This window comes from Brugia malayi (assembly GCF_000002995.4).
Source record: "Brugia malayi strain FR3 genome assembly, contig: Bm_v4_ChrX_scaffold_001, whole genome shotgun sequence".
In the NCBI taxonomy this organism is placed as follows: Eukaryota; Metazoa; Nematoda; class Chromadorea; order Rhabditida; family Onchocercidae; genus Brugia; species Brugia malayi.
The window spans coordinates 6,957,546-6,970,472 of NW_025062479.1; the positions used below are offsets into that span (position 1 = coordinate 6,957,546).

Below are 12,927 nucleotides of genomic sequence, written 5' to 3' on the forward strand. Positions count from 1 at the left end.
AAATTCCCTACTTAAATAGTTAATAAAAAATAATCAAATATCAAAGAAGTGGAGGACAATTTATGAATGATCGTAAAATGAAAAATGAAAAAGTTAATTATGCTAGTTCCAAATTTATATTACAGATGAACATTAACAAGTTTATCATAATACTTTTGATGTGTAGGTGACAGCGACAACAATCTTTTTGTATAACATATTGTTCGTATATAAAGAAGTTTGTGTCATGCCTTTTGTGATGGCAATATTAAGATTTAGCTTGCCTATTGCATTCACATTTTTTTATTCCACCCGTCAGCACAGATTAGAAATTTTTTAATTTTGAAATGAATTCGAAAATATCCACTGCATTGAAAACTCAGTCTGAGCTAGCTTCATTAAATGCCAGGTGAAACCAGCGATTTTTTTTTTGTTGAATGTTCTGTTCGTCTACATTAGCTTGAAAGAAACTGAAAAAATTATGTCAACATAGGGTACAGAAAAGAATTACGTATCATGATGCAAACCGAAACCTACAGAATGGAATTATATCATTGTTTTAAAACAATGGCTGGTACCACTAACCATGTTGTTGGAAAAGATATTGTATAAGAAAATCTCATGAATATATGAACAAAATTGAATTTCTTGCCCAAATCATTTAAAACAATTGTTGAACTTCTTGGAATTTGTGATAGACTGTTTCCAAAATCTTTTTAGAAAAAATTAATTCACATAACTTTCAGCATCAAGTAGCCTGACCAAATCGCTTTATACTGGATGTCTAGCTATTCGATTTTAACGACGTTATTCAAATACAACTGGGAAATGGGCAACACTTATCAAAATTTTGATGGCTATCATTTTGATGGAAATTTTCCTAGAACATTACCATCGACAATGTCTAAAGCCTTGCAATATTTACAAAATGCTGTAAAAAAAAAAAACATTTGTTCAACAGAATGATTAATTTTCTTAGTAGTTAATAAACTGTGTTTGAAAAAATTTTGAACAGCCTTTTCGAACTTATGTTAGATTAAACCCTGAGTTTCAACAATATTTAAAATGCGATATCAGAATAAACATATGTAAATGAATGGCATGAAATGAATCGGAATAAAGAAGTATTAACCCAGCAAATGTGCATCCTACTAACTAGGTCTGATACCTCAGTTTCTGCTTTATATTTTAAGTCGATCAAAGAAGATCAATTAATATGTTTTGGGCACAAATGAAATCATCTGTATCCAAATCTGATAAGGATAATACATAATTCTGATATTAGGCGAGAAACTATTAAACAATATAATAAACTGTATTCTATAATTACTTTGTTTTTGGACTCAAGTGAACTTTTAAAGGTAGTTTTCGACAAGTCTCATTATCTTATTCAAAGAACAAGAAAGTATTATTTTTCCTGTCTCGATAAGCAACAAAACTCTTAAAACAGATGATAAGCAAAGAAAGCTGCTGCAATTTGATAATTTTTGTTTTTGTTTTAAGATTCTATTCGTACAGTCAATTTCTTACCTCTGTATTAAAGATTATCAGTATGATGGAAACATGGAAACTGTTAACAAATGGCACATTCATGTCGAGAGCAATAAGGAACAGGTTAATGAAATAAACAAAGCTTCGGAACTTTATTAAATGATTCCGTTAAAACAGTTATGCAACGAACGCAAATTTTTTAACTTCGTTTTTTTTCTTTTGCCTTAAGATGAACCGTCTAATGTTCGTTTGTGTGGATATGTGTATCATATGTCATTAAAAAAGACCTTATTTATTTGTATCATCTCCGATTTAGCTAATAACTAGTACTAAGACATCTCTGCCATCGGAAAACAGCTTTCTTAAAAATTTGACTGAATAATTCCGAAATCTCTTGTTTGGTATTCAATACAGAATATCGTAAAAGTTCTGCTTAGAAATTTCCAGTTTTCCAAATTTAATTGTATTACACAGAGAAAAATGATATCATCTCACATTGCATTAACAAGATTAAAATCATTTCATGAACTCTTAACAGAAATGACAAAAAAATTTTATTTACAAATCAACTTAATATCTTGAATCTACTTTTGCATCCAAAAACATTGCAGAGAAATAAGTTTCACTAAGAACCAGAATGATTCTAGACTTTCCTTTAGAACCATTTCAAGATGATAAGAAACCAATGAAAAAGTGTTTCTAGAGTTACATTTTTTTTTTCATGGAAAGTTAGAAAAAACTTTAAAAACAGGAGAAATTTGTAATCCTTTCGAAATAAATATTAAACACTAAGCATTACCAAATATTAAACTTCATATAGTTTGATATATCTATGTCAGTTGGCTAGGTGATTTACTACTTTCTGCCATACCTTTCTAAGGTGAAAACTATAACCATAAATCATAATTCCATTCACTTCCAAAATGATTGGTACTATACCAAGCAACCTTAAACAGAGAAGCAAGCTAAGTTTTGGTTTTTCAGTAAATCTATTAAATAGGAAAATAAAAATATTAAAACTTCCAAGACATTATGACAAGAAATTGGACATATTTTAATATAATTCCTTTCCTATTTTGAAAAGTTCCCACATTGGTTAGGTTTAAGAAAAGTTAAGTCCATAAAAATGACAATATGCAAAATACTTCGTCTGTGGTACACGAATTGATTAGTTCGCATTTTAGATGTTAGTTAAACTTCTGAATTTTCAGACTTGCATTACCTTCAAATGATTAAAATTACAAGGACAAGTGGCAAAAACAAAGTGAAAAAAATTTGCGCTGTACCGTTTAAAAGAAAAACCTGTTAAGGATGTCTCTGCTTTATAAATCGCCAAAATTTCTTTCGAAAAGAACAAAGAAAACAAAACCTGAAGTACAACGCTTTCTTATCTCTCGAGTAAATTGTGACACCAACAATATCTTCTGCTCTAAAAATGGGAAAAATCCATAGGACTGTTATAACAGAAATGAATCCATTACCAGATACCAAAAAAAAAAAAAAAAAAAACTAAGTAGCTATTGCAAATGAGATCGAGTAAGGTTAACACTACTCAGTACATTAATGGTCTAATTTACGAATTTTAAAAACTGAAAGTAGTTCATTATCCGCCCACCTGCAAAAGTTTCTGTAGAAATTCATTATCCATCCGTAATAGGAATGCCGTCGTTCGTGGTATCATTTATTATGCTAACAGTTTGAACTCATTTTTTTATCCTAATGTTTTTTGTAAAAATCGATAACTTGAGTGCATGGGCACGCACTTCCAGTGAACATGCGATTTGCATAAAACGAAATTGCTTCCATCACAGTGGTAATATAATAGTGATTATGGAAAACACTCAGCAACTAAGTCAGGATTCACTCTACTGAACAGCAAAGTTAGTCGTATCATAGCAGGATGCGGTTATACCAACGGATTATACCATCGCAATACCTTTGCAAAGAAGATATTCCAAGAAAATCGTGTTCCAAATATAGACCAATTTTGGAACTTAGACTGCGCTGGCATTCAAGATCGACTGATATACAAGATGATGAACAAGCACTGTAACAATTTAAAAAGAGTATCACTAAATAAAATGAGAGATATGAAGTACGTTAGCCATTTACGAATGCTGATAGCACGACTTCAGTCCCATAAAGAGGAATTACAAGAACATGATAAAATAATGCAAGATCAACTACGTTCTGAATAATCGAAGAAGTACAATCACAAATGAATCAAAAATGATGTTCGTAATCCAGATAAGACTATCACCGAGTTAAGAATTCTTTATGATGCTTCAGCACACATAAAGGAAATGAAAAGTTTGAATGAAGTGTTATATCGCGGACCAATTAACCTCACCTCCGGCACTAAAAAAGTTCTTTGTGGTGAAATTTTATTGACTGCCAGGTAATTTTATTTTCTTTATAAATATGCAGTCAAATAATTGAAACACTAAAGGAATAAAAAGTACTGTTGAGTAGGAGGGAAAGAAGACTGCTGCCGATCCTCTCCTTTTTCCTAACTGTTCAGAGAAGATTTTAAAAATGTAGGAAGTGGACTTAGCTTAGAGGATTAACATTTACAATGAAGACAGATGTACATTTACTATTTGAGGTTTCGATAAAGAATTCATTGTTTCAAAAAATGGGATATAGCAAAGGAATAACGAATTGCTTTATAGTAATGAATCATTAGCATTATTCTAAACACTTAGTGTGTAATACTATTTTTTTCGGTTTTCCGACAATCATAGTAATCACTAATAATTGCTATTAACAATTAATAATAACAATAATAATTAAAATAATAATAGTGATAACAAAAATGATAGTAATAACAACAACAGTAAGAATAAAACGACAATCATGCACACCACGTTACCGTCACAACTCCCTACCGCAACCATCGCCCAGTTAGAATTATACCACTGTTACAAAAGGGTCTCCTGGCAGGTTTAAGCTCGACTCGCCACAGCATGGTTTTGACGTGTGAACATCTGCTACCAGATGCTACCAGCAATGGTGACGCTTATAATAATTTGGTGGTGCACCTGTTGAAGGAAAAAACAGTTCTTTGTTACTTTGTGGATGGAAAATCTATAAATAGAAACTGAAAATTATGGTGTCGTTATCTTTTACATTTTTCTTATACAACCTATATACTATAGCCAGTGATCTTTTCAAGCAGTGACGTTTTCTGTAGATCTATTCTGTTTTCAATGCGACGGGTAAGGTCATTGATGTTATGAATTCTAATATTACTGGAAGTAATGCTCATCACTACTATTGCTATTCTTAACCGTAGTTTCCAGATATAAGTCGCTTCCGTTATGAGGGAAATTGGTAATGAAGGTCCTCTTCGAAACGAGTCAAACGGAACTGCCTATTTCTGGAAATATCCAGTGAAGCGTAATATCAGATTTGAAGATGGTGAAACTCCTACTTATTTCTTTTGCTAAGTAATTTCACTAACTCTTAAATGCAGATGCCAAATAGCCGTGAATGTTTGTTAAGTTCACCGTTGAATTTTCCTGGTAAGCAGGATAAATGACATCAGCGACTCTTTTTCAGTTAACTTTTGTTCTTTTTTGAAAACCATACTTACAAACAGATTAATAATTAGCTAGATAGCGAGGAATTTTGAAAAACGACCACTGAGAAAAATATACTGGTCTTGAGGATTTAGTAGAACTCAGTGTATTTAATTACTATAATTTACTAGAAATATTTTTTCATTTCTTTGTGTAAAGTACTGCGCATATTCTTGCATGTTTTTACCATCTTTGTTATATATATATATATATATATATAAATTTTAATTACTATAATTTATATTGCAGATGCTTTCAAGGACTGCACGGATCGTCTACCCCATACACTTACCGTTCGCAATTTTGATATTTTTTGCTTCATCTTCTCAGCTGCCTCGTATTTGGCCGATATTGGCAGTGATGCTACGGTTGCTTATATCCATTATTGTGAGCATCGAGTAGGTTTTGGTTCTTACTTGGTTGTACAAGAGGAAAAGGAATAGCGTAACCAAGTGGTATTCTTGGGTACATTTTATTTTATTTGTAAATCGGGTTTTAGTATAAACAGAGCCAAATTTAATTCGAAAATCGGGTTTTAGTATAAACAGACGCCAAATTTAATTCGATTTTCATTCCATGCATTTGATTCTCTTTTAAAGTTCTTGGAATTCACCGCAAATTTTGATCTGCTTGATATTATTTTATCTTGGAAGAATAATGATTATATTGAGTTTTAGATGTGGGCATCTATATTCATATCTATTCTTACTGTTTTACCTTCTCTTATTTTAAACATTGTTTCGTTTATATGGTGGATTGACGATGTTTCTGCACATGCCGTTCAGCAAGGAATGAAGCATGCATACTCAAAACAGTTTACTCTTCGCATTATTATGTGTCTTTTGCAGGTTTTTTTTTTTTGTTAATATTACGCTTTAAATTTTTTAATATTAATTTCTGTGTTACAAACGGTTTTGATACCGATTTTCTTAGGTCGCTCTATATATATAATGTATCTCGACTCTTTAGATCAGTCCATTAGTCTGGTACGTGGAAGCAATTTTAGCCGCAATAAAATTTCGAATGACTAAAAAGAGAAACGAAAAGTTATCTTCATATATAGCTATGATTCAGGCCGAAAGAGACGCAGCGTTGCTGAGGTTATCTCTTTAAAAAAAAAAAAAAAAAAAAAAAAAAAAGACATGGAACTCTGAAGAAGCAAATTTAAACTTTTCATTTGTCTTTAAAATTAGAATCGCTCTGAATGATGTCAGTTGATGACATCCATATTTTACCGTCCACTTAACTGCAGGTTTTTTGAAGCTTTTTTGGAGTCAGTACCTCAGATGCTTGTACAAGGTATTGCATTGACTCATGCGTTTTATTCACTGAATCCATCGAATAATTTCCCTAAATGGAGTATGTTAACACTTTTAACTTAAATTGTAATAGTTGCGTAATCATAAATAAATGTTTAATAACGCATTTCGTCTGAACATTGTGGTTTTTATCTTTCGATTATGAAAGCAGATGATGCTTTCAGTTTTGCTAAGTAGCAAATTACATCCTCTGAATGCTTCATGCATTTTGATAAATAATTCATCATCTTCCTTCTGTAAAAAAGGCCTTTACCGATTTCTTTCTAATGATTTGTATTACAGTTTTATTAGTGCCTCTCTAATGTATATCCATGCTGCAGCATGTTATTTTTTTTAGTGTTGACTCAGGTGGTTTCAATTTCATTCTCTCTGTTGTCTTCTTGCTGGTCATTTGTCATCCAGCACCGGAGCTTGCGATTGAGTCGACCCGATAAAGAGAATATTACACCTAGTGGCGCTTTAATGCAGGTTGATTTCTTCATACTTAATTTAAAAATGGCACTGTTTATTAATATTCAGAATAATTAAGTTTTATACCTTTCACGATTTTATTCTAGTTATTATGGCGAATTTTCACAGTATCTTCGCGATATATATGTTTTGTGTTGTTCATACTCAATTATCAGTATTGGATATTGGCTTTATTTATAATACATTTCATTATATCCGTCACACACGTTTCTGTCCTACAAGTAATCATTTACATATCGTTTCAAAATGAAATCCATATCTCTAATTTATAAGTCTTTTAAATTGGGTTCTCACACATTTGAGTAATACATTTTTTTTTCTTTTTTAGCCTTTTGAGACGAAATTTAAAAATAAATCAGTGAAAGTGGGTTTGATTGTAATTTGTGCAGCTGTTCACTTTTTTGCGCCATACAACATGGCTGAAGGACGATCACGTTATAGATATACTGTGGCGTATTGCATTGAAGCGATCGAAATTGTTGTAAGTTTTTGCATGTGAACACCCTAATTAATAGTTCAGCAACAATTTAATTATTCGAGGTGATTATTTTGTACCATAATTTTGCATGTTAAAATATATTAGATGGCTAGGCTTATGGAATAACATTTAGTTCATTTCCTTATTCTTAAAGTTATACTATTCGGCAAAAGTAGGAGATCGGTTCGTTTTATTTCTTGAAACAAAGATTCTCAAATTTTTTTATGATTTTCAGATTCTTTCAAAAATGGCTATGAGTAATGAACGCTACACTTTGCCATATAAGGAGTATGTAGAGATAGGAATATACGTCTTATTTCTTGTAGGGATTTTCTTTATGCTTCTTTACTATGGCTGTTTTCATCCAAATATAGTACATTGTCATCGTACAGGTGGTGTTTCAAGTTCTTGTATACGAACCTGTCAAATAGTTTTATATCCTTCAAATCGCGTTATGGAAGAATCGTAATGATGATCAGTCATTTAACTCATTTTTATAATGTATACATTATAGTTATCATCATTTCGATTCATTTATAAAAGACGTAAATACTGAAAATTGTTGTGATTCTACCTAATTTCTGATAAAAAAATACCTTCATGACGATTTACTTTACTATTGATTGTTTCTCATACTTTATTTTGATAGTATCTTCTTTATTCCATGTTTCATTATACTGCAATATATTTTTCTCTGTAGTGAAAGTTATTAGTTGATTTTTTCACTGGTATTGCATTCTACAAAATGAATCACATTTTAGAAAGGAATCTGCATGACTGCATATTTCAGTCATTAACTTCACATTCTATTTTTAATAATTATATTACATTAATTATTGCTCTCATTTAGCGGACATGTTTATCGCTTTAATGCATATTCAGTTTGATTATTTATGTGGATTCATAATATAAGCCAAACAGCTTATCAACTTATCGTTTAGCTATGTTTACTGTTGTTTTTTTCTGTTCATATTTTAGTCTATTGCATGTGAATGTCTTATGTTTCGTTTAGAATCCACTTTCTAAGAGATTGTCATGATGAAGCATTTCCCTTGTTTGCTGTCTGTGTTTGTTGCTGCCAAAATAATTTTGTAACAATTGTTTTCATGCTGAAATTTTATTTTGTCATCTCAAATTTCTATTTTTGGCGAGTATCGTTTAAATGACTAGCCATTTTGTTAATTCGTGATTTCGACACTTATTATCCATGCAGTTAAATGTAAACTACACTTGCTGTTGTAGGCTCACTTCTCCAAAGTCCGCAAAAGTAAGTGAAGTATCTCATTTCTAGTCTTTAATTCATTCTGAAAGTTTTTCTTTTGTTGTTGTTGTTGTTGTTTAGGAAATATCCCTTGCAGATTTTAGTGTCAAGATTAAGTAATTGAAAGGACGGATATTATATGAATAGACTTCTCATATATGTAGGATTACTGATACTTAAATGAATGTAATCCTTTTTATTAGAAGAAATCCTCTTTTATACCTAATGCAATGGAATGGTTGCTATATTTTTCACGATTGTTCATTACTTCATGAAATCGCTTGTTGTTGAGTGTAATTGTTGATTAATCCTGTATTTGATGTGTTGCAAAGCTAATGAATATACATTTGTTTCGCTGATTATCAACAAGCATATGACATTTGTATATCCTATTCTGCAAATTTTCTCATCCTTTTCCAGAGGATCCATTGTAATTATATGTTAGTATTTTGAATATTTTACTGTTCAATACCAGAAGTATCAAATGGAGTTTTTCGAAGAAAGCTGAGGAATACTTAGGATAATAAGGACATATTTATGTGGCTTTGTAATTCCGGTCGAAATCCAGAACACTTTTTTTCGATTTCAGTTCTGATTGCTCAACAGCTTCAGCAGCAGCGACGTACAATAAGAGTTTTTTTTTTTTTTTTTTTTTTTTTTTGTGTGTGTGTGTGTGTGTGTGTGTGTGTGTGTGTGTGTGTGTGTGTGTGTGTGTGTGTGTGTGATTAGACTGGGGAAATTTTGCAAGTGTTAAGTGCCTGAAGCCCCGAGAAATTAGATTCTTTTTCGATAATTAGATTCTGAAAAGAATTGAAATTTTAGGTGAAGGTTACTCTGTATGGATAGATTGAAAAATTGTCTGGCGATAACACTGCTGGATAAGCAATGTTTGTGTTTAGAGCACCCTGTGACTACTATAAAGATGAAGTGGCACTGCTTGTTCGCACCTCTCAGTAGCAGTATTTGTTAATATCATTAATACCCTGGATTGATACATTTCTTACTGTTATTTTAATAATACTTTTCTTCCTCTAAATTTTCCATTTGTTTGCTCAACTGCAGCAAATTCCCGGTTGGACTGATATAACGTCTCCTTCAGTAACACCGATAAAATAACACTTATCATTCGTTGTCAGTGACGGCTTATTCAATTTAGTCGCGTAACCATAAGCTATTACTTCACTTATATTTCATCCTTTATTTGATTGCTGTTTAATGCTAGTTCTGCCCTTTCGCTGCAACATTCATAACTTTCCATATTTTTATTAAATTTTGTTGACTTTGCAAAATTTCATTTAAAGTTAAGAAGAAATCAGTTATTCCGATTATTTAATCGGAATAATCAATTAGTAAATCTTCCACTAGTTTCACAATAATTCGTGACACAAGCGTTCGTGTTATTTCTTAATACACAAAAATGAAGTATCACAGAGTTGTTTGTAATAATTATACAAGTGAAACTAGTTCGGCATTAATTTACGAATTCTTTGTTATGAGCAATGGTGATACGGTACCAATAAAAACGTCAAGAGAAAAAAGCAGTGAAAGTATTCGAGCATGAAATTCATAAATTAATATGCGAATACCTATATTGAAGCGTTAATGAGAGTGTGGTAGTATTTTTCAATATTGACAGAAATCAGCTTGTACATTATTTATTGATTGGAATATTTGTGCAACTTTTTCCACTCGACTCATATATTTGAAAATGAATGAAAGTGATGAAAAAGAAATAGAGAAAAAGTTCCAGCAATTATGGAAGAAATTCAGGAATCCGCTGAAAAAAAAAAAAGACGGAAATGGATCAGGAGAAAATCATGCTTGAGAGGTGTAAAACCAATGACTTTGCACAGTTAACATTAGATGAAAGAAAATTCAGTCTTACACAAGTTTTTACTGGTGATAATAATAATTGCACTTATCATGCTGCTAATAAAATCATAAATGTTTCTAAAAAATTTTATAGAAGTTAAATAACAGTGATAATTTTTTTCCCGAAAAAATTGTTGATGTATACCACTCTTATCGTTTTATTCATAAGATATTTGAAAACGGACTTCTATCTCTCTATTCCTTCTTTTAATCAACCAACCATTGTTGCTGTAAATTTTCGACTTTTCGCTTCACTGAATTCTCCCACGGTTAGTTTTACAATTGTTGTAGAATTCACGATGAGTATAAGAAAAATAAGTAGGAATCGGAGAACCAAATTAGTTTCTAACGCAAAAAAAATTCGATAACTGTTGCGGTATTTCTTTAATAGATAGAGCGGAAGTATGAATCATTGCAATCGTATAACAGAAATTGGTAAGCTCACTGAAATGAATATAACACACGGCATATTTATATTAATAGATTTCACTGAAGCATTTCAAAGCTTTGCTCTCACCGTGTAGATTTCTTGAAGAATCACTGTTTGTTAAACATTCGATCAATTTTAACAGTGTAATGGCAGAGTTAAACTAACAAAATTTTTTATATCACTGTCTATCGTAATTACTGGTGAACAAGTGAATATGATTGTTTCCGGTAACGCCAGAAATCGGATGAGACCAATGGGATATCAAAAATAAATAGATGTGAAAGTTTGTAAACTGATACCGATGAACAGAGTAATATGCATATATGAGAAGAATAAAAGACTTCAAAAGGTAAAACGATCAAGTAAAAAAGTAAAAGGGGATGAATCTTCGCTTTTCTTCCTCTGTCGGTGTCATAAGCACGATATATAGTGAGTTCATTCGTGAAAAACAATTTTGGGATTAACTATCCTACCGACCCACGCCTATCAAATGTATTGCTTAACACTGCGGTATGATGTCGCACCCGATGTGACATAATTGAATGATTTCTTAGACCATCAAGCAAACAAATGTTAATAGTTAATAGCGATACAAACAAACAACAGGAAGAGCACGATCTTTCTTAAATGCATTCATTCGCTATTTTCTGTCAGCAATATTATTTTAAATAAAATCCCTTTTCATGCGACTAAACTTTAAGCTTTTTCTTGGTTATATAAAAAAAAAAAAGAGCGGAATGTAAAGCTTTAACAGAGAAAGTACAAAGGTGACCAGAGAGCGAAATGCAAAGTAGGCAATAAGGCAAGAGTTTCTGGTGTGGATGTTACTGCTTCAATTTGATAAGCATCATTATTCGCATTTGTTTAGAATGGTCATCAAATCTCCTAGTTTTGGAGCTTATTTTTGCCACTTGTTTCTTTGATAAGCTTCATCAACTCATCTTTCGCCTTCTGTTTAACAACAATTTACTTGTCCCTCTTATTTTGATTCGTAAAATGAACAGTGGCTTCTAAGATATTTGTTCTACACTCTTATAAGACGATATTATTGACCTCGTTAAACATTTTAAAGTTCTTCCTTATTTGAAAAGTATACATTTATCAAATCTAAGCTTTTTAATACTACACATTACAAAATATCTTGATAATTTGTTGATCTCGAGTGGATGAAATATCGATAAAAGTTGAAATGACCTTTCGTTCACATCACCATGCTCCATTTCAAATAATAAAATGGAACATATAAGGCTTTTACCATTATGAAACAATTATACACATAATTCATAGATCTTGGATCGTTCTTTTATAGGCTTTTTTTAACAATTATATCAAAAAATGATATCCAAAAATGATGTTAATGGTTAGTGTTTCACGATACCATTTTTTTAACTGGGAAATTTTGTTTCAAAAAAAAATATTTTGCACCAAATTCGGTAGTTATTCTGCTTCATCAAATTTTTCCTCTGATTTTGGATTTGAATTATTCGAAAATTTTTCTGTTCTCTTATTGAAAAGCCTATATTTATCCCATTAAATAACATGATCTCGTTATTTGTACAAAAACAAAATTCACAGTGGAGTTTTTCAAAATACCAGTTTCGCCAATGCTATTTGAATGGTCGTATGTACTTCAATAGTTTTTTTCATGCAAAATTAATTTAGTACCTAATAAGATGCAGTGATACTGTTGGAGAATAATTATTTCTCACCTACGCTTCGTCCTCTTCCATGTATATTTCTGTAACAATTTTTGGTTTGAAAGATTGAAGAACGGTAGCTGGAGAGTGTAATGAACGAGGAAAGAATGATTAAGACTGTTATAAATTAGCTTTTCTTTTGTGTTACTGTGACAAACAGATCTCCAGGTAATTTGAGCAATAAACAAACGAGTGAATAAATAATAAACAAAAAAAAGTAGGTAAAATTGTTTGTCTAGTGAACGCATTAGCAGTACAACAAACAGAGATGAGGTCGCGGACGCCTCGTTAATTTGTCGTTTTCAACGATAGATCTGTTTGATGTGTTATGAAGCATCCATTGATTTT

General features: G+C 31.4%; 2 protein-coding genes across 2 annotated transcripts; one reads left to right on the plus strand and one right to left on the minus strand.

Annotated features, from left to right (window-relative positions):
- Positions 1 to 2,857: 2,857 nt before the first annotated feature.
- Bm421 (Uncharacterized protein) lies at positions 2,858 to 3,151 on the minus strand (the record flags this gene model as incomplete). The annotated part of the gene is made up of 2 exons (XM_043073927.1): positions 2,858 to 2,899; positions 3,086 to 3,151. The coding sequence occupies 2 exons, from the start codon at positions 3,149 to 3,151 to the stop codon at positions 2,858 to 2,860; spliced, it is 108 nt and encodes a 35-aa protein (XP_042929861.1).
- Positions 3,152 to 4,790: 1,639 nt separating this feature from the next.
- Bma-ced-8 (Uncharacterized protein) lies at positions 4,791 to 7,788 on the plus strand (the record flags this gene model as incomplete). Its single annotated transcript, XM_043073928.1, has 9 exons — positions 4,791 to 4,890; positions 5,301 to 5,449; positions 5,729 to 5,899; positions 6,021 to 6,151; positions 6,304 to 6,410; positions 6,708 to 6,838; positions 6,928 to 7,062; positions 7,170 to 7,322; positions 7,555 to 7,788. The coding sequence occupies 9 exons, from the start codon at positions 4,791 to 4,793 to the stop codon at positions 7,786 to 7,788; spliced, it is 1,311 nt and encodes a 436-aa protein (XP_042929862.1).
- Between the last annotated feature and the right edge of the window lie 5,139 nt (positions 7,789 to 12,927).